Genomic DNA, 22,480 nt, shown 5'->3' with positions numbered 1-22,480 from the left:
GTGATGGAAACGCTTATTACTGTGTGGTAATGGATGCACATGTGTATACACACGTCAAAACTTTAAATGGTACACTTGATGTACAGTCTATTGTATGGCGATTATATTTCAATAAAAGTGTAAGAAAAATACGCATGTCAACACATAAAAATTCTTCCTAGAAAAATCAGAAAACTGAAGGTAAGTCCAAGTGAGAGAAACCTCTTTTAATCTTCACACCAGAAACAGTTCCTGAAATGTTTCGATGTGTGCTTTTCCAGAATTTCCATGCAGTGTCTCAGTTTTTTCCAAAACAAGATATAACATGGACAGTTATATGTAACTTGGTAAACACATCTCCAACATATTTTTATAGACGAACAATGCAGGACTCATACATACTCAACCTAGTTCTACTGCTGGACATTTAAGTTGCTTCTAAGTTTTCATCATTTTAATGAAGTCTGTGGCATATCTTTAATGATTGTTAGAATAAATCCCTTGTTTGAGGGACATGACTGCACTAAGTGTACTAATAGGTTCTGTGTAGAAATATCTCACAGCTCAAACTAGCGTCACTCCTATCTTCTTCGCTCAGTTCCAAATTTATGATGCATTGTCTTCCTATCGCAATAGGAGTTCCTCTTGCAATAAGTTCTTTGACGAGTTTTTGTATTGCCAGGACCCCATTTCACTCTTCAATATCTTTTCTAGTTTAAAAGGGTAAAGGTATGGAAGATCACATGGTACTCCAGTCTCAAACTATAGCTACACCCTGTATTCAGATCACAATCCATTACGAATTAAGAATTGCCAGAACTGATTTATACCTGAGGACGAGGCTCATACATGAGACTAAGCATAATCGGATTTCCAGTACAACTTTATGCCCCCTACCACATCTAACTCAGTTATCCATGTCAATGAGAGACATCAGTACTTTTAATTCAAAAGCACACAGCCTAATACAGTCTATTTGCCTCTGCGATACAGGAAGGCTATAATTTTACTCAGCTAATCAGGAAAAACCCAATTGGTAAATCAGTTTCCTGATAAAGATACTTTGCTCCAATGCATAAAACTCTCGCAGGTAAGAATGAAGCCGCAGCAAAGAGCATTGTCTGCAAAACTGCTCCCTCCACTTCCGAGTGACAGCATGCTCACCTACTACCCTGCGCACCAGGGAAGGCCGGTCTGTATCCAACTCTTTCTTCACATTTTCCACTGGTGAGCTCCGCCCTGAAGCTGGGTAGAGCGAGGCATGCCACTTCTCGGGGTCCCAGACGCCATCACTACAAGTCAAAGGGTATCAACAGTTAGCACTTGCACCCGTGAACTACAATACGTAGTCTAATTTCTGAACTTCTTCAAGTTACGGAAATCCTCTCCAAAATAAAACTTCACGGTTGCCATCAGAATAGTTACCTCTTTTAAGATGAAAACAAAAGCAACTATTAATTCAGTAATACTTTGTTGTTGTTCACATGACACCAGTAGTCACTTGAAAACCAGTGGTCTGTGTATAAATGAAACATTCAGACCACAAACCTTGGGGTGCACATGGATTATAGTAACGATACCTGTTCTACACAAAGAAGATGGCGCCATAAACACTGACTACTCAGTTTACTAAAAATTAGTGTAAGGGAGGGAAACTCCCTTAATCCTCTCACTAGAAGTAACTCTGGGAATGCTTGGTGTGTATTTTTCTAGAATTCCTACGCAGTCTGTTTTTCCCATAAATAAGATAGACAGTTCTTATGAACTTAAAATGTGTGGTTTGGATTTTATTTTGTTTTTCCTTCTCTAACGATGGGATGGGGGGTGGGGCAGATAGTCCAGTGTGCAGAGCAGCTTTGGAGCTTGTGGGACCGAACTGTGGCTCCGCCATCACCACCAGGGACACCCTGGAAAGTTACTGAGCTATGCACTTTAGTCTTCTGCAGAAAGCACTGCCCCAACCCTAGATCAGACCAGGCTGCACTGAACTCTGCACTTGTCTTTCATAAACTCTTATGAATATTTGACTGTATCCTTCCACAGACTGATGTTCCATGCAGGCAGTACTTGATAGCACCTGGCACAGTATTTGCCACATGGCAGGAACTGAACATTTCTTGACTAAGTGAGTCAACCTCTTAGTCTCAAACGCCTCACAATAAAGGACATACAACCTCGTCTGGTTGTAGGAACTGCTTGGAGTTTAAGAACCCAACAAATTTTAATTCTCTGAGAGGAGAGAAACAGCACAATGAGCAGCTCTTTCCTCTAGCTCGCTATTTTCGTTACTATTACTAGGCACAATGTCTCCACTTCAGAATAAAAGGAATGTGTGTGCCCACAGAGCTTTATTTTATGCCAAGAAGAAATAGTTGTAACAAAAAAAATTCAACTTGAGGCATAAAAAAAGCTTTACAGCTTTAATGAGAAACAAAACAAAACCCTCAGGCTATCTGAGACTTACCAAAAAATCTTAACCAATTGGAATAGCCATTATTCAAGTATCACCTTCAGGGGAAAGTGGTGAGGAGTCCAGATTTAGCAACCTTCTGAACAGTCCATATACAAAGTAAAGAGTATGTCTTATTCAACCAAGACATTAAACACAATAGGTGCTTTATATGCTGAAAATGTGGGCCAGTATGAACTTCCTACCTTGCTATAGCGGTACCTCGGTTTTCAAACATAATCCGTTCCGGAAGACCATTCAAGTTCTGAAACACTTGAAAACAGCCAACAGCTAGGCCTCAGAATCTTGCACTCAGCAGAAGCCATGTGACATGTTCGACTTCCGAGGCGTGTTCAAAAACCGAAGCATTTACTTCTGAGTTTATAGCGTTCGTAAACCGAAATGTTCCTCAATGTTTGAAAACCGAGGTACTACTGTATTTAAGAAGTGACCTTTAAGTCTTAAGGTGACTGTAAGAAGTGCAATGTAGGGTTATTGTAAGAGATTTTCTGATCACCCTACCTGGGCAGACCCTTGAGGAAGGACCCTAAAACCGTGCAAAAACCATTGGGAGAGAGAAAAGACCTCAGTGAGGACTCTCGTGTTCAAGTCTTAATTCTGCTTTCTGACTATGTGCCTTTGCCCAAGTCATGTTCTAGTTTTAGTTTCTTCACTAGTTAGTTTAAAGTGAATTGGTTTAGTTGTCCTCAGAATCCCTTGTAACTCAAATCTTTGAATCGATGGTTTAAAGCTAATTAATAATAAAACTGATGAAGACAGTACAATAAGATGCTAGCCATGTTCATGTATTTATGCTGAAGCCCAATATCAATACCCCTAAAATCTCCCCACTCATAATTCTACTAAAAAGCTTCAAAACAATACAATTCCTAATTTACCAAGTTTGATGTAATAAAAAGGTGAATAGAAGCACCCACCCTACCTGTCGTATTTTTCAGAGAGGCATGAAGGCCTTTGTTTGGAATGAGGGCGTTCTTTTATATCCAAAAGCTCCTCCTAGAAAGAGAAATCAAATATGATTGTGAGGAGTATTTCACACACTTTAAACTTATTTTTGCTTTTAGCAATTGTCTACCTTAAGCATTTCACACAGTTCTTATTTATTTATACCTTGACTTATTCCAGAAAGGACTGGAGTCAGTTCAAGGTTCTTACAAGACGCTCAAACACAACAGGCAAATAACAGTGATTAGCTTCTTGCTAAGACATTCTCTCATAAATTGCTGTCCAGTAGTATATTCCACAACACTGAGTGCTCATTAAGGCATGAAAGCTTCAGGCTTACATAAAACATCCAGCTAATGTTACTCTTAAATGCATCAGATACCAATTTATAAGAAGATAGTTTTTTAAACATAAAGTTGCAAGGAAAAAACCACCCATATACTATTTGTCTGATTTGCCTGTTAACATTTTCCCTTATTCGCTTTAGCATTTGAACTCGCTATATGTAACTTTTTTTTTGAACCATTTAAGACTGTATGTCATGCCTTCACCCCTAAATACTTCAATGCCTATTTCCTAAAAATGAGGATATTCTTTCACAGCCTCTTATCTAGCCCCTTGAGAGAATTAAGCCTTGCAAAAAATGATTTGAGTGACTATTTTTCCATTCTCCCAAGGATTACACTTGGCCAGTATAATTTTAGATGCACAGGAGAAGGAAATCCATTACATAATGGATGCCTTAGGGCATAATGGCTTACTTCTGCAGAACCTGGTTGAGAACCGTCAGTTTTATATAACCACTTATCAATAATACTTTAATCTACCCCTCCAGATTCCAATATTGTCAGTTGACTCAATAATATCCTCCATATTTTTTCAGCCTCCAACACAAGATCCAGTCTAGAACCAGATATTGGTTGTTGTATCTCTTTGGTCTCTAATCTGGAACATCTCTCCAGCTTCTTTTGTGTTCAATGACACGGACACTTCTAAACAATACAGAAATGTATTTTAAGAGCACTTTGTTCATTATGGGTTTGTCTAATGTTTTCTCATGATTAGATTAGGACTAAGCGTCCCTGGAGCAGAATAGTGCCCTAAGAGATGCTGTGTCCATCTCATAGCATCATCACCTTTGGATGCCCATGATAGCCATCTGTCCCTTACTAATGATGTTAATTTTGACCACTTGGTCAAGGTGATCCTGTTTCTATACTGTTCAGTTACTACTTTCCCTCTTGCAATTAGTATGCAATCTGTAGGGAGACACTTGAACATCATCCAATGTCCCAGTCTTCATCAAAATTTCTCCAAATTTAGCATCTATTGATGATTCTTGCCCAAACCAATCTCGATTTTCCAACTCTAGGCCTCTTCCACATTTACCAGTCAGCACTTGACATTCCACTCTAAATACAAACCCTCCATTCTCGCCATTTAACTATTTATTATTGGCAAAGGCTCACAGATTCCTAGTTTTTCCAATGGTTTATAATTTATTAATGCCCTTAATTATTCTGGTGCTCAAACTGGGAGCCTCTTCAAGCTGGCTCCTGTGTCCTTTTGACATGCCTCATCATTTTTCACTTTCTGTCTTACCTTGTACCAATCCTGTCCTAGACCCAGAGTTGGCCATTTTTCTAAGAAATTCTAGTTCCCTTAAGTGGAATGATATAGGAAACCACGGTCTGGAAACTGGGTGTCCTCATTTGCTTCTAGGCCCCTTCAGCAGAACTAGGATATATGTGCATTTATGTATGCCTGTGTGTGTGTGTGTGTGTGTGTGTGTGTGTGTGTGTACACATATATATATATACACACACAAACTAATATATCTGCTCATATACATGCATATACACAAATAGTGTTGCATCGTTTTTATATACATTTAAACACTTTCATAATAAAGGGGAAAAAAGCAATTCCCAAACTTTTAGTACCAGTAAAATGATACAACTGCCTTGCAAAAAGCATATACCATCGTGCTGTGACTTCTGCGATACCCCCCAACCACATGCCTCACAAGAGAATGCTTCCTTGTCTTTTTAACCACTGCTTCCCATGTTTTGGGGTAACTATGGAGGGATAGATGTACTCTCTCAGCCTACAGGAAACATTCCACATAAGCATGTCATGAATTCACTCAGTGTCTTTAGACACCTGAAGCATCAAATGTTTTCTCCATGACCTCAAAATGCACTAGGACCAAATGACATTTTAGTTTTAAAATCTGAATATCAGGCATTCTCATTTATTTAGGATTTATTTATAATTATGTCTTATTTTTTTGGATAGAAATATCTAGAAAAATGTAGAAGTCTGAAATGAACAGAATTCCAAATGTAAGAAAATGTCTCAACACTGCTCAAAATTCTGAAAATAACTGTCAAAGCACCGGCATACCACCTGCAAACCACCAGTGAAGATGACAGTCCAGTGAAATCTTCAGGGCAAACATAGTAACAGAGGTGCAGGGGTGACACAAATTTGGTGGTGGGAGAAGCAGGAGTGAGGCAGATGGACCAATAGTAAATGGTTTTGATAATAGCAGATATTACAATACAGAAAGCCTAAGGACAGGAGGGCTTAAAACATTTTCCAGTAGAAACAGGGAAGACCTTGCAATATTGGAAATACATACTTATACATACACTACGGAAAAAAGATTGCAAAGCCATTTTCTGCTATTAGAAGCAACCCAAAGATTATTACATATTCCCTTACTTCACCATCCTCAAATTCAAATGCTAAACTAAGAACCCAATTTACTACCGTTTCCCCGAAAATGAGTCCTAGCCGGAGCATCAGCTCTAATGCGTCTTTTGGAGCAAAAATTAATATAAGACCCAGTCTTATATTACATAAGACCTGATTTTATATTACAGTAAAATAAGACCAGGTTTTATATTGATTTTTGCTCCAAAAGACGCATTAGAGCTGATGCTCTAGCTAGGTCTCATATTTGGGGAAACACGGTATAAACCAAGGGCAATATATTTCATACTTATACATATTCTCAATACACAGGTTTCTAAACAATGAGGCATTATTTGAAACGTTTAACCCCAAAAGATAATAGGGAGTCCAAGTAATAGGTATTCCCTCTTTACTACAGCTTTTTGCTTAAACTCTGATTTTATCTATTTAGGAGCCAACTGGGAAAGATTAACATTTTAACACAGCCACAAAACACGTAGTAGTAGTAAATGTTCTATTTGTGGGGATCAAAAAAATATTTTAAAAAAGGTAATAGCCTTACAAAAAGGGAAATGGGGCGATTAAAGAGAGATGACAACTAACGTAATATGGCATCCTGGATGGAATCCTGGAACAGCAAAAGTGCGTTTAGTTTAAAACTAAGGAAATGTGGGCCAGCCCGGTGGCTCAGGTGGTTGGAGCGCCATGCTCCCGCTGAGGTCGCTGGTTCGATTCCCACATGGGCCAGTGAGCCGCACCCTCTACAGCTAAGATTGTGAACAACTGCTCTCCCTGGAGCTGGGCTGCTGCTCCGTGTGCTGCCGTGAGCAGAGCAGCCGGCGGCCAGCGTGAGCGGCCGGCAGCCATCGTCGTGACCTCTGAGGGAGGGAACACAAGGCTGATAACAACAGCATGGGCCAGGGAGCTGTGTCCTACACAACTAGACTGAGAAACAACGGCTTGAACCAGAGGGTGGTGGGGAGGCAGGAAAAGGGGGGAAAAAAGAAAAAACTAAGGAAATGTGAACAAAGTGGGGACTTTAGTTAATAACAATGTATCAACATTGTTAATTGTAACAAATGTACCACACCAATACATTAATAATAGGGACACTGGGTAAGGGGTATATAGGAACTCTCTTACTATGTTCCTAGTTTTTCCTGTACATCTAAAGCTGTTCTAAAAAATAAAGTTTCTTTTAACCATATACAAAAATTAACTCAAAATGTATCAAAAACCTAAATATAAGAGCTATAACTATGAAATTCTTAGGAGAAAACACAGGTGTAAATCTTTATGACCTTGGGTTAAACAATGTTTCTTGGCTATGAGACTGAAAGCACAAGCACCAAAGAAAAAAACAGATAATTGGACTTCAAATTTAGAAACTCTGACACTATTAAGAAAGTGAAAAAACAGCCCCTAGAATAAGAAAAAATAAACAAATCATATGCCGTAGTCCCCCCTTATGCACGGTTTCACTTTCTGTGGTTTCAGTAACCCCTAGTCAACCGTGGTCTGAAAATATTAAATGGAAAATTCTATAAATAAACAATTCATAAGTTTTAAACTGCACACTATTCTGAGTAGCATGATGAAATCTCGAGCCATCCCGCTGCATCCTGCCTAGGACTTTCATTATCTCTGTCCAGCACATCCATACTGTTCATAAGTACGATAAAATATTTTGACAGACACCACATTCACGTAACTTTTATTACAGTATATTGCTATAATTGTTCTATTTTATTATTGTTAATTTCTTACTGAGCCTAATTTATAAATAAAACTTTATCATAAGTATGTATGTATAGGAAAAAAGATAGTATATGTAGAGTTTGGTACGATCTGTGGTTTCAGGCATCCACTGGGGGTATCACAGTATCTTCCGCAGATAAAGGGTGGGAGGTGGGGCTACTGTATCTGATAAGGGTCTAGTATCCAGAATACAGAGAGAACTCATACAACTCAACAACAAAAAGACAACCCAATTTAAAAACAGGTAAAAGATTTCAATAGATTTTTCTCCAAAGATACAAATGGCCAAAAAGCACATGGAAGATGTTCAACATCATTAGTCACTAGGAAAATGCAAGTCAAAACCACAGTGAGATACCACCTCACCTCTACTAGGATGGCTACTTAAAAAAAAAAAAAGGAAAATTAAGTACTGGCAAGAATGTGGAGAAATTGGAACCCTAACAATGCTGATGGGAACGTATAGTGGTGCAGCTGCTGCGGAAAATAGTGGCAGTTCCTTAAAAAGTTAAACAGTTACGGGCCGGCCCGGTGGCTCAGGTGGTTAGAGCTCCATTCTCCTAACTCCGAAGGCTGCCGGTTCGATTCCCACATGGGCCAGTGGGCTCTCAACCACAAGGTTGCCAGTTCAATTCCTCTGAGTCCCACAAGGGATGGTGGGCAGCGCAAGGGGCGCTGCAACTAAGTTTGAACACAGCACCTTGAGCTGAGGTGCCACTGAGCTCCCAGATGGCTCAGTTGGTTGGAGTGCGTCCTCTCAACCACAAGGTTGCCGGTTCAACTCCCACAAGGGATGGTGGGCTGTGCCCCCTGCAACTAACAACGGCAACTGGACCTGGAGCTGAGCTGCACCCTCCACAACTAAGATTGAAAGGACAACAACTTGACTTGGCAAAAAGTCCTGGAAGTACACACTGTTCCCCAATAAAGTCCTGTTCCCCTTCCCCAATAAAATCTTTAAAAAAAAAAAAAGAAAAAAGTTAAACAGTTATCATATGACCTAACAATTCCACTCCTACCGTGTTTCCCCCAAAATAAGACCTAGCCAGACCATCAGCTCTAATGAGTCTTTTGGAGCAAAAATTAATATAAGATCTGGTCTTTTACTATAAGACCGAGTATAACATAATGTAATATAATATTAATATAAGACCCGGTCTTATTTTACATATAGTAGTAAAATAAGACCGGGTCTTATATTAATATATTATACTTGGTCTTATACTACTTTATGTAAAATAATATATTATTACATAGTAATATATTACATAGTAAATACATTTATATATAATATATAAGTGTATTATATATAAATATATTAATATATTAAATATATATTACATATATTACTATATTACATAGTAAAATAAGACCGGGCCTTATATTAATTTTTGCTCCAAAAGACGCATTGGAGCTGATGGTCTGGCTAGGTCTTATTTTTGGGGAAACACGGTAGGTATATACAAAAGAGAACTGAAAAATTATGTCCACACAAAAACTTGTACAAGACTGCTCATAGCAGCATTGTTCACAATAGCCAAAATGTGGGCCGGCCCAGTGGCTCAGGCGGTTGGAGCTCCGTGCTCCTAACTCCCAAGGCTGCCAGTTTGATTCCCACATGAGCCAGTGGGCTCTCAACCACAAGGTTGCCAGTTCGACTCCTGCAAGGGATGGTGGGCTGCGCCCCCTGCAACTAACAACGGCAACTAGACCTGGAGCTGAGCTGCACCCTCCACAACTACGACTGAAAGGACAACAACTTGACTTGGAAAAAATTCTGAAAGTACACACTGTTCCCCAATCAAGTCCTATACCCCTTCCCTAATAAAATCTTTAAAAAAACAAACAAAAATACAATAGCCAAAATGTGGAAAACCCGTACAATGGAGTATCACTTGGCAATAAAAAGGAGTAACATACTGATACATGCTACAACATGAACCTTGAAAACATTATGTTAAGTGAAAGAAGCCAGACACAAAAGGCCACATATGATTCTATTTATATGTAATGTTCAGAACAAGTAAATCCAGAGTCAAAAAGTAGACTCAATGGCTATGGGAAGGGTCTAGTGGGGAGTGAGTGATAATGGGTCAGAGTTTCTGTTTGGGGTGATGAAAATGTTCTGGAATTAAGATAGTAGTGATGGTCGTGTAACTTTGTGACTTTATTAAAAACCACTGAATGATCAACTTTAACGGGGTGAATTTTATGTAAATTATATGTCAAAAAATATTTTTAAGTAAATTAACCTAAGAGGTTCAGTCATCAGAGGTTAATGTTTTGTTTAACTTCAGTTCTTACAGACTTATTGCTCTAATTGCAGGCTGATATAAATGCCAACCATTCTCAGATACAAGAGTTGCTCAGGTTGGTAAAAATGTTTTAACTTTCCCTTCCATAGAATTCCAGTTTTCTTCAGTGACTTTATATGCTTGGCATATACTAGATGTGAGTAAGTGCTCAAGTGACTGACTATACAAACCTGACAGGCCTGTGGGGACACAAGGCAGAGCAATGAGCCAATCGCACACTGGCATTATGATGCCAGCAGCATGATTTGTGGTAGGATATACTGCTAAGTGCAATGGCTAAAACACAGCCCACCTGTCTAGAGAGGAGGGAGAGCCACTTTCCTCAACAATACGCTGAGAACTGGGAAAATAATTCTTGGACTGTGAAGGCTGCTGGGAATAACTTGAAACATCCCAGTAAAACTACACTTACTGTTCTTGAGAGCAGGGCTTCTTAAACCAGTTTCATTGCCTCAAGGAAACCATATACAAAAGTATGCATTTGTGCAATTTCTGCAGTGATTGTTCATACCTTCAAAAGATCTCCAACAGACCCCAAAGAGGTTAGGAAGTAGTGCTTTAAACCGATCCCGATTACGTTTCTCAACATGTGACTCAATGGCCACCTGGACATTTAGGGGAAAATGAGAGAAAGCCTCTTCATAGGGTTGAGAGAGCTAAATCTGTTAACTCCCAGCAAAGTCTTAAGTTGCATAATATGGTATCCCAGCTTGAGAGGATCCCCCACTTTAGGGAGGAGAGAGACCAAGAGCTAAGTCAATACGAAGTTTGTTCTTTTCATACCTGTGCACAGAACATTTCCTGTGTGTCAGGCTTAGAGTCTAGCAGACAGATCACTCTTGTCCCTGGCCCCAAGGCTCTCCTGACTTTCAAGAGAAGTGTTCTTAAACATACCATCTCATCAAGTGCCCTTAACAGCAATTATTCCTGGAAAGAAACCCTTTGGGATATTTTCAAAGAAAACCTTCAACTTTAGCTAAAGGAAAAACACTTGTAAAGTGCCCAATATGAATTGGGAGTGCTCCCTCCCTATGAGTACTTCAGGAGGGAATGTACAATTACCCTTTCGTAGAATCCTAAGAACCTACAGGAACTTACTGATTACGGACAAATTCGCCGCTAAAATTATCATCTAGACAAGAGTTAACATCTGAGACCTTACTTTTTCACAGGATATTTAAACCTGACCAGGCAAGAACAAGCTGCTAATTGCCTAAGAGCCACACACCCAAGGAAGTATAAATACATTTTCTTAGTTTTATCAGCCTCCCTTAAAGAAAATGTCAAGCTACCGAGAACAATCTACATATTTGGGAATCATTAGTATGGACACCCACTTGCAGTGGTCAACATCAGAGAGCAAATGAACACTGAGTATAAGCCCAAAACAACAGTGGTTAAAATCTTCATCCAGTTTTTTCCTGCAGAAATCCCATGCAGAAGCAGCTACGCATTCTAATGACATTCTGACCTTATAGAAGAATTGCATACAAGTCACTTATAAGAGATGAAACAGTAGAAAGCTCAATTTTTTATCACCGTGTTTCCCAGAAAGACTGGATCTTATATTAATTTTTGCTCCAAAAGACACATTAGGGCTTATGTTTAGGGGATGTCATCCTGAAAAATCATGGTAGGGCTTATTTTCTGGTTAGGTCTTATTTTTGGGGAAACATGGTATTAACCTAGATATTTTGTAAAAACCCCAAGTTTTATTTCATTGCCAATGGTCAAACACTCTAGAAGTGAGCCAGTGTCGCACCTGTGCCTGGCTCCTCCTAAAGAAGGCCACTCTCCCTGGGGCAGCGTTTGGGTTGGGTCTGCCTTTGACCTCCTCTGCCAGTCCCTACCCTCCACACACCCTCTAGCACTGGGCTTAGCCCATCAGACTCTCAAGATAGTTGCTGACTAACTTGATATTTCATTCTAGCGACTTACATGACTTTTCTGACAGGATTAGAAAGCTTTTAAAAATAGAATCACAATGGGATAATAGTATCCATAGATGACAGCCAACGCAATGGTGAACAAACAACATAGGGGACTCAGCGGATACATTCCACCATCCTCCCATTTGTGAGGTTTGTTGCTAAAGGGGGCACCATTTAGAACAGTTCAGGCAAGTCAGGATTTAAACTGGATCCTGCAGAACTGATAAGCAGGATTTAGCACCTGGATTCACCCAAGCATCTAATGGTGGCTGACTTGATGCAAATACCTTCTTCTACGGACAGGATTTATTTGAAACTAAGAAGGGAATTGGAAACAAAAAAAAAAGGAAAGTGTTTTTTCCTGTTAATCTGGCCAATGCCAAGGTTTATAAAAATAAACCTTGACTTTTAAATGTGTTTATACAACTGATAACAAAGCAATATAAAATGTTAAGTGAGCAGGTAGAAAAATACTAGAAGAAAACAAGAAAATCCTTTTAAGGGTTGCTGGCATGACATCTTTAATAGAGCTTTCCGATTTCATATTAAAATGGAGATGGTCACCATGACATTTAGAAAATAAGCAACTTGATCTAAAATTGGTATCTAAAGGAGGTAACTTTTAGTATCTCCCCCTAACCTTATACACCCTTATTAGGCCTTAAGCAGTTTTCAATACTTATTGTGTGGCAGACACTTTTCTAAGCACTAGACATATATTTTCTCATTTATTCCCCACAAAACTCATGAGGTCGATACTATTCCACCTGGATTTTACAGAGGAAAAGAATGAGATTCAGAGAAGCTAAGTATATGGCTGAAGGCCACACAGGTTAAGTAAGAGGTAAAGTGGGAAATCCTAAACTAGGCAGGATTCAACAGCCCCTTCGCCTCCTCTCCTCTGCTTCTCTTGAGAGGACAAAGAAAGGTGCACAATCTCTCCCAGCAACTCTGTCCCTCAGTGTTGTGTCCCTCTCCAGTGAGACAACTGGGAACCCTAAGCCCACTGCCACGTCACTGGGCAGGCTTCCCCTAAGGTGGCCTCCTCTCATAGCACCCGTTCCTAAATCAAAGGCCCTGCCTATAAATTTCTATGTTAAAGGTTCCAATTGTGAAATGATCGATTCCTTATGTAGAAGTTCCCACCACGAGTGAGTAGGAAAAGATACTCATGATGGCAAGGCCCTGAATCTTAACTTTTCAAGATGACTTGGAATTGGAACACGTAGGGAAGTGCAGTCAGAAGACAGTATCTATGGTGTTGCCCTCTAAGAACTTCCAGTGAGCTAGATTTTCTGGACAGCTGAAACATTAAGATTTTATAATGATTTTTCATACCAGAATTTGGCCTTCCCCAATATAAACAGGTATCTTTATTTTTATACTAGCTTAAGAAGTTTGTAGCTAAATGTGTCACAGAAATGATGCCTGTTAGAGGTTACTTCTCAACTCAGTTTATGAAAGAAACCTATGAAGCTGTCAAATGAAACCTCTGTGTAGGAAAAACCGACCATCTGACTGCTGATTTCAACCTAGGATTTAAATAAGTTACTCTTTTCTCAGAGACTTGACTTCAAGTCTTCCAACTGATTCTCTACGAGAAGGCTAAGAGGATTACTCAAATCAGTCCACTTCAGTTGCTTGTCTATCTTCTTAATGGTGTTAAAGCAAAGACATAAATATGGCTGTACCACTGATGAACTATCAGCCACAAATTAGGGTGGCCCCTTTTAAAGATCCCTACAGACAATGATGACTAAAATGGTGCCAATTCATAACAAGTCACCTCTAATGAAGAACACACATGAAATTAAGCTCAGATAATCCAACATCTACTCTTTAGATTTAATGTGCATGATTAACTCTGGTCAAGATCAAGTTGAATGTTTTGAGTGTCCTCTGCTGTTATTTCCTGTCCAACTGGCAGGTGACAACATTTACTAAGGGGTCAGTGGGAAGATACAGGAGCTAAGGAGGAACAGCACAAAGTATGTATATTTTGTGATCTAACATCAGTTTGTTCACTTGAAGAAAAAAACATAGATCTGAATGGGATCATCCAAAGCATTTCTATTGTGTACTTCAAACAGAAGATAGTATCACTAATAGAAAAGCAGGTATTACACCTCGAGAACTAGTGAACAAAGATCTCTGATGAAGATAAGAAAAAGTTGAAAGGGTCTCACATAAAATTACTAAAGTGGAGAAACATATACACGAAAGCACTACCCTAACATTGTTTGAACACAATCTTAAACCAGCCATTAACTAAATTCTGTTGAATGGGGCGGAAAGTAAACCTATTTCCAACTAAATTTGTTACAGAAGACCATTAAATCTAAGCTCTGCTGTCATTAACTTAAAAAATGCCTTTCTTAACCATTTTAAGCACATTTATCTAAATACGGCAGAATTCTGAGGCTTGATTGTCAAAAATGGGCAATACTGAGATTCTTAATCTTTATTGTAGACATACATAAGTTCTACCCTAACAGAGACCAATAATATCTTTCTAAAAATAACTTAAGCATAAAGATGGATATACATTAAGTATGATATATACATGCCACCCTCAGATCAGTGTGTGAAAGTGATTCAAAAGCCTCTCTGCCAGGACTCTACAAAGAGAGTACCAGTCAGAACTCTTATTCAAAAGGTGCTGGCCGAGTTGAAATCACAAAAGCAGTTCAAATCAGTTTTCCTTCATTTAATAAGCTTTTCTCCATTCAGAATTCACCTGTCAACATTTCAGTTGATGAATTTAAGTAGTGAAATACTCAAGCACTCTCAGGTTTGAGGGGAACTACACTTGGGAAGACCAAATATGAATGAAGTACTAAAGTGCTTTCTATCAACTCACTGTTATCCCAAAACAGATTGTGTTAAGACAGCAATTAACCAAGAACTCTTTTACACCTGAAAACACTTTTTCTTCTAGAGTTTTTCTTTTAATGCTGAAAATGAGTATTACTGACATCATTTGATACTTTATCGAGTAGGTAAGAGTAACTTTATCAAGTAGGTGAGAGTAGTGGTACCAGTACACAGACAAAGCCCGACTTTATAATATTAACCCATCAGTATCCTGGGAAGCTAGGGACAATAACCACACCAGAGTCCTTGATTGGGTCCATACTAAAAAAATACAGATATGGGCCCACCTAGGACATAATCCTTCCTGTCAACTGTCCCAAGCACATTTTATGTATTCCAGCCCAATACATTTCAGGGAACCAGAACGAATTCACAACTGAGTCCTGCCAACCTCTTCAGAAACATTCAACAGTCAACAAGATACTGAAACCATAGCTTCAATAAACACATGACCTTGAGGTGATTTGCAACCCCCTGGAAAAAGCAGGTATCTAGACGAGCAGTTCTAAATCACAAGTTTTTAGCTAGGGGAAATACAACTGAAGTCTTACTTTTGTGAATCCACATCTAATTTATAACTGGAAGTAAAAAACAGAATTAAAAAATCTGGTTACCCTAGCCAAGCACCTAGAATGCACCAAAAAGTATTCCTTTGGGGTGTCCACCTCTTAAGGAAACATCAATACAGAGGACACTGGTTTCGTGAGCCATCTCAGAGCTGGAATCCTTACTCTATAGCATGTAAGTCAACAACATACCAGACACACAACTATTACAGAATTTGTGTGCCAACATATACTGGTCCACAAATTCATATGGGATCTGAGCAGATATTCCCTTCACCTGAAAACGACTTAGAAGCAAATTCTAAACAAATTCTAGTTTAAACTCGGTATTCCCACTTAGAAAAAACGTTCAAAGCCATGCTTTACTAAATCTAGTTAACATTTAGTCCATTTAGTAAGTCAGAATGAGACTACACTTTAGATAATACTAATGAAATACCTACACAATGTTACTAACCTCCCCACCTTTATAAAGAAACACTATTTCAGTAGTAACAAAGCTTACTTTTGTATAGCGATGGGGGGATTTCGAGGCCTGCTGCTTCTTCAAATCAAGGAAAGCATCTCCATTTTCTGTTTCACCCACACTTCTCCTATCCATGGCTCCTTGGTCTACAATTCTTTGCACCTGGAAGATAAATCAGCACAAAACTGTCACAGAGAATAGTAATTTTTCAGAAGTCTTAACTGTTTAAGAAACTGAAACTATCTCTTAAAATGACTACCTTTAAAAAAAACAAACCCTCACAATTACGCTATAAACCAGAACCCAAATGGAAATAAAACCACTGGTAGTTATCTCTTCTAGTAAATAAAGTGCTCTAAGCATCAAAAACGTAAAGAAAGAAGTGGAAGGTGCCCAAATTAGGGTAGAGAGCCTTTAAGCATCTTTACTACAAAAAGATACCAAGATTAGTCGTTGCCACCCATAGGGACCGTTCAGGGAGGAGTGGGGAAGTTTCCCGGAGTGGGGGCAGATAGGAGACTCGTTGAGGCTGGGGATCCGGTTAAGTCGGGCTGTAATACAGTGCCTGTCACTTGCCAATGGACGGCGCCAGCTGCCCCTTGTTATCCAGGGGCCAGGGACTGGGGACGGAGCCCGAGCGCCCCTCGCCCAGCCGGCCGCACCTGTGGCCATGTCAGGGGCGCCCGTAGCAAGGAAGGAGCGAACGCCGGCTTCAGCTCCGAAACTCAGCTTTCCCGGGCCGCGACCCCAACCCCCGGCCTCTCGCGCAGGCCCCTACCCAGCGCCTTCCTTCCGAGGAAGGGCGGGGATGCTACTCACGAGGGGAGGCGGGCCGGAGGGAGCGGGAGGCCGAATCCCCCGGCCCGGGCGCTCAGAGCAGGAGCCGGCGCAGGCCCGCCGCCGTCCGCTCCGGCGGCTCGGGCCCCGCCAGCCCGCTCCCCGCCCGCCACCCCGCTGGCCTGGCGTCCCTGCCCGCCCCCCGCGCGCGCCCCGGCGCTCGCGCTCAGGCACGCGACCCCGGGAGCAGCGCGTCCGCGCCCCTTCTCTCCCTGCGGGCCCTGGCGCGCGGCGTCCCAGACCCCGCCGCCGCCGCCAGCCCCTTACTCGGTGCCTCCGCCGCTTGGCGGTCTTTCGCCTCGGCCGTCGCTCCCCTCCCCACCGTCCGCGCCGGTCCGAGGGCTACTCCGCGAGGCCTTCACACTCGCCCCCCCAACCGCTCCGGCTGTCTCTCTTCAGCCGCCGTAACCGCGGCCCAACCCTCCGCCCCTCCTCCCCGGCCCCCTCCTCCTTAATAACTCCCTCCACGCACCCGGGCCCCAGCACCGCCTTCGCCCGGATGTGAGGTGGCCGCGGCAATGCCGGACGGAAAAGAGAAACATCGCGACGCGCTTCCCGGGCGCTGGCCCCTGCGTGCGCTTGGTAGCGGGAAGGCGGTGGCTGGGAGGCGGCGGCGGCGGAGGCGAGGAGGCCGGGTCCAGGGCGGCGGAAGCCGTCCCTGGTGCGCGCAGGCGGTCGTCGTGGGCAGCCCCGGGAAGGATGCCGCGTTCCCACGCGCGCTTCGGGGCGGGGCGGAACGGGATGGGCTGTGCTCGGGGCCCGCGCCAGGCTTTCCTTTTGGTAAAGAGGTGGCAGCTGACAAGTGGGCCGTGGGCCGCGGCTTGGCCCGACTTGGGAGCGTGTGGACCGCTGCGTTTGCACAGTTGGAGCTGGCGGCGAACCCTGGGGCTCACCAGTGCGAATGAGTTAGGCGAACCTGGGGGCTTTTGAGCCTTCCGGGTGTGGGCTCGAACCTCAGCTCTCTTTTACTGGTGGTGTAATTTTGGTGACATCTCTGAGTTTAGCTCTTATCCTTTCTAAAATGGCCTCTCTGTATAAGTCTGTGAGGAATAAACGAGATCACGCGTTGATGCCTTAGTAGGCAAACTTGCCACGATTGCTTTTGATTGAGCTAAGGGCGACAACTGTATTGAAATGTTCTTTCCCGCCCATAACTATAAGAATGCATGGGAAGGGAAAGTGCAAGTGTGTGGGTGAAAATGAGATGGCGAACGTCAAGCACTTAGTACCCAGTGCCGGGACTCTGGCTGACGGGGACACAGAAACGCAAATGTTAATTCCCTACTCTGTGAGCAATGAGAGTAACTGCTGTGCGGAGGGGTGGGAGGGGGGAGCCGTCAGGAAAGGTTTGACCGAGATCACCTGTGAGCCTGTTCTGCAGGATTATCACCAGCACTTTTGCCCAGTGGGACCGCCCAGGGCTTGTGTAAAATGATACATAGGTGTGGAGGGAATCATAACTTTTCTTGCTGGGTATCGAAGTCTACATTTCTTTTTTTTTTTTTTTTTAAAAGATTTTATTGGGGAAGGGGAATAGGAGTTTTATTGGGGAACAGTGTGTACTTCCAGGCCTTTTTTCCAAGACAAGTTGTTGTCCTTTCAATTTTAGTTGTGGAGGGTGCTGTTCAGCTTCAAGTTGTTGTCCTTTCAGTCTTAGTTGTGGAGGGTGCAGCTCAGCTCCAGATCCAGTCGCTGTTTCTAGTTGCAGGGGGCACAGCCCACCATCCCTTGCGGGAGTCGAGCCCACTGGCCCATGTGGGAATCGAACCGGCAGCTTTCGGAGTTAGGAGCATGGAGCTCTATCCGCCTGAGCCACCGGGCTGGCTCCCGAAGTCTGCATTTCTTTGATGCTTCACTTTCTTTAGCTTCACTTTCTTCACTTGTGAAATCCTGATTGGACAGTGAGTTATCACTTAGTCCTTCCTGGAGTTTTGACAACAGAGAAAAGAATTATGAAAATGTTTTCCTTTTCCTCTATAATACTGAATAAAAAGTGTTTCTTACAAATGATCTGTTCTCTGCAGGCAAGAGGTAGAGGGAAACATTTGCAAATTGAAGGAGTTTGCATCCCAGCTCAACCCTATAGGCCGTAGAGAATTAGGCCCTTTATTTTTAGCCCTGATTTTCTCATCAGTAAAATTAGGAAGATGATAACCCACTCAGAGGGCTATTGTCAAGATTAAATGGGAAAAGGTGGGTAAAAAGCCTTATACAGGGCCAGCCCAGTGGCTCAGGCAGTTGGAGCTCCGTGCTCCTAACTCCAAAGACTGCCGGTTCGATTCTCATGTGGGCCAGTGGGCTCTCAACCACAAGGTTGCCAGTTCAATTCCTCCCACAAGGGATGGTGGGCTCTGCCCCCTACAACTAAGATTGAACACGGCACCTTGAGCTGAGGTGCCTCCCGGATGGCTCGGTTGGTTGGAGCGAAGGCTGTCAACTACAAGGTTGCCAGTTCGATTCCTCGAGTCCCGCAAGGGATGGTGAGCTGCGCCCCCTGCAACTAGCAATGGCAACTGGACCTGAAGCTGAGCTGCGCCCTCCACAACTAAGACTGAAAGGACAACATGACTTGGAAAAAAGTCCTGGAAATACACACTGTTCCCCAATAACGTCCTGTTCCCCTTCCCCAATAATAATAATAAAACAAAAATCTAAAAAAAAAATAATGTCAAAGCCTTAATGGTATATTTAAAAAAAAAAAAGAAAAAATCCTTATACAATCTCCGTAAAGCTGCTGGATGTTTTTTTTAAGCCTATACAGAGACATGTTGTAGGTGAGCAAACAATGGTGGTGGTTGTTATTATTAAAACCAAATTGCTTTCGGAATCCAGGTTCTTCCTAATGCTGAAGAAATGGTCTAGTCCCCTTGGAGTAGTGGAGATGCCTATTCTTTGGAGCTCTTAAATCCTGATCTCTGCCACTTGGTGTGAAACCTGAGCCAGTCATTGCACTTTTCTGGACCTGTTTACTCGTGTCAAAAAGGGACAGCAGTATCTACTTTCTAAGCTTGTAGTGGGCGTTAGACATAACGTATTAAAAACACTGTTCTGGTTATCTATTGCTGTGTATAAAATCACCCCAAAACTCAGTGGCTTAACTCAACATTTATTTTGCACCCAAATCTGCAACTGGATTGGTTCTAACTGGGACAGCTGGTCTCTGCTCCATTCAGCATCATCTAGAGCAGTGGAAGGCTGAGGGTTAGGATCATCTAATGGTTCACTTACATGTTTGGTGGTTGATGGTGGCTGTCAGCTGGGAACACTGGAGCTGTTGGCTGGAACACTTACACAGGGCCTCTCTGTGTGGCCTGATCTTCCTCACAACATGGTGGCTGGATTCTGAAGGCAAGTGTCCAGAGAGAACAAGAGAGTCAGTCAGTTGTTGCACTTTCTAACCTAGCCTCAAGGTCCCTCTGTTCTGCCACATGCCGCATTCTATTCTTTACATAGGAGTCACTAAGTCTGGCCTATATTTAAGAGGAGGGGCCTTAGACTACACCTTTATATGGGAGGAGTGTTAAAAGAATTTGTGAGCATACTTTAAAATTACCACAAGCCACAAGTGAAATCTGTTCAAGGCAATTGACTATCCTGATATTGGCCTGGCATGGAGCTAATTTCCTGGGCCCTCTGGTCTATCCTAGTTAGGCTGTATTCTAGCACCAGGCTCTTCTTTTAATGTCGCGTAGAACTTTGTTCTCAACTTACCTTTCAGAGTCTCAATTTGTCCTCGTGAAAGGAGAAGACAATTATTACCTAGGAATAAAGATAATAATATACTAAAAGAAGCCATGCAAAAGCTAGATCCTTGCAAACACTTGTTTCATTGTAGCTTTTGAATCTTATTCTCCTTAGCAGGAATAATTTGGAATTCTAAGTGCCCCTTTTTGCAACTAACAATTTTCAAATACCAGTATGGGAAACCCCTTGAGAGAGTAAGAGAAATGATTTATTCTAGTTGCTTACTAAATATTTGTAAGATCTTGGTTTAGGTTCAAATTTTTGGTTCAAAGTTTGGCCTACGGGGACTCAAATATTCAGTCAGTTGGAGAAATTAGCAGTCCAAGAACAGTAAAGAAGCAAATGAAAATATTAAAAACCTAGAAAATTTGAGAGCAGCCACTTCTCAGAAAGTTGAAATTACAAATCAACTGTCCTGTACCTCTCTAAATGGGCTTTTTCCTACTCAGTTTTGTTTGTTTGTTTTGCTCCAAGGGTAATTCTTAGTTCCAAGAAAATAGGATATGAACAGTTTCACAGTTGTGCTATCATGTACTCAGAATAAGGACTATCAGAAAATTACTAAGGGACTTACTGGAAGATCACACAACAAATTATATGCAGAGCCTAGACCCCTTCTGGCACTCTACATCTTTGATTTTATATATGAGAAGTACTTAAAACAGCCTGACACTATGTAAGTGCTGCTGCCCTAGCTATTCTATACTATTATGTTCCAATCTTTCTCAACAGGACTATTTTCATAACTCAATTGCAAAGGGCTTTCATCCCTTCCTAAATTATGATGGTAAATGCATGTGACAAAGAAAGCACCAGCAAATCATCTAGAAAGCATGCTTATTGATTTATTGTCTTGGATATGTCATAATTTATATAAAGTACTTATAAGAAAGACTAATTTTACAATAAATATTACAGTGTTAATTAGGACTTTGAAACTCATTAAATTTTTTAAAGCTACTTGGTCGCATATCTTTAGATAAGAGTTTTCCCTAAAAGATTGGCCCCAGTGTCCCACTAAAGTGGAACTCCTCCTTTTTAAACACTTTTTTTAAATTACAAAAATTAACATACGTAGAAAATAGAGCGAAAATACAAATTAACCTGTGATTCCATTCCTGAGACAACCAACAAGTTATTTTTCTCATGTTTTTAACGTAAAATCTTTCAAGGATTTATATACAAGATGCTACCCTTTGCTGTCTCCACCAGACGTCTCACGTGCTTTCAAACGATGTTTTACAAAGCACAGTAGAAAAGTATTAAAAAATGCCTCACCTGTGCTCCCCCACCCCATTTTAAAAAATGATCAGAATGGACCCAAATTTTAAAATTTAACAACTGTTCATTAACAACTAGTGCTTATTAATTATAATTTTAAAGGAAGGGTTAAGAGACGATACCAGCCTAGGATAATTTTAATTCGGGGGCCGCGGAACGACGCGATCTCACCCCCTAGTCCAGACTGACGAGCTCCGGTTCCACGCATGCGCGCGCCCTACTCCGTACTGGTGGGCTCGCCCTACCCGGGAATCATGGAGAACCCGGAGAGGCTCACGTGGGAATCTAGACGTGAGGGAAGAACTCTAAGCGCTGGCCTCCAGACAGCAACCTCATCCCTAGTGCTTGCCTTGCAAAGCATAACTCCGGGATCCGCTTCGAAGCAACTCCCACTCTTGTCCAAGAGCAGCAGTAGGAAGCTGAGCTCAGAGAGAAGCTGGCGGCCCAAGGAGCCCCACAGGTGCGTTTATCCACGCCCCTCCTGGCTAACTCGCACAGCTGGCTTTCAAACGCTGCCAGGAGCAGGCGTGTCACCTGTTGGACTGAGGCTGCGCGAACTCGGGTCCCTGGCGGGGCGTCTCACGCACGCCGCGTCGCCGTGGAGACGGGGGCGG

General features: G+C 41.9%; 1 protein-coding gene and 1 long non-coding RNA gene across 5 annotated transcripts in view; both read right to left on the bottom strand.

Annotated features, from left to right (window-relative positions):
* The window catches only part of EIF4ENIF1 (eukaryotic translation initiation factor 4E nuclear import factor 1), a 42,866-nt gene extending 25,598 nt beyond the window's left edge, over positions 1–17,268 (bottom strand). The window contains exons 1-4 of one of the 4 annotated variants that reach the window (XM_019754240.2): positions 17,109–17,268; positions 16,044–16,166; positions 3,372–3,445; positions 1,144–1,271 (exon numbers count right to left, since the gene is read on the bottom strand). In XM_019754240.2, coding sequence (XP_019609799.2) covers positions 1,144–1,271; positions 3,372–3,445; positions 16,044–16,139 — 298 coding nt within the window. In that variant the 5' untranslated portion in view covers positions 16,140–16,166; positions 17,109–17,268. Of the gene's footprint in view, positions 1–1,143; positions 1,272–3,371; positions 3,446–16,043; positions 16,167–16,580; positions 16,605–16,666; positions 16,977–17,108 lie in introns of those variants that run through there. The other 3 variants (XM_019754244.2, XM_019754241.2, XM_074321173.1) reach the window with 3 other exon arrangements.
* A 1,091-nt stretch (positions 17,269–18,359) lies between these two features.
* On the bottom strand, positions 18,360–22,407 carry LOC141569147 (uncharacterized). Its single transcript, XR_012492569.1, has 4 exons — positions 22,216–22,407; positions 20,553–20,600; positions 20,070–20,183; positions 18,360–18,764 (listed from the first exon to the last, which is right to left on the bottom strand). It is a non-coding gene; the product is annotated as an uncharacterized LOC141569147 (long non-coding RNA).
* Positions 22,408–22,480: the final 73 nt, after the last annotated feature.

Source organism: Rhinolophus sinicus, linkage group LG16, assembly GCF_036562045.2.
Source record: "Rhinolophus sinicus isolate RSC01 linkage group LG16, ASM3656204v1, whole genome shotgun sequence".
NCBI lineage: Eukaryota > Metazoa > Chordata > Mammalia > Chiroptera > Rhinolophidae > Rhinolophus > Rhinolophus sinicus.
This window is presented reverse-complemented; position numbering and strand designations above follow the sequence as displayed.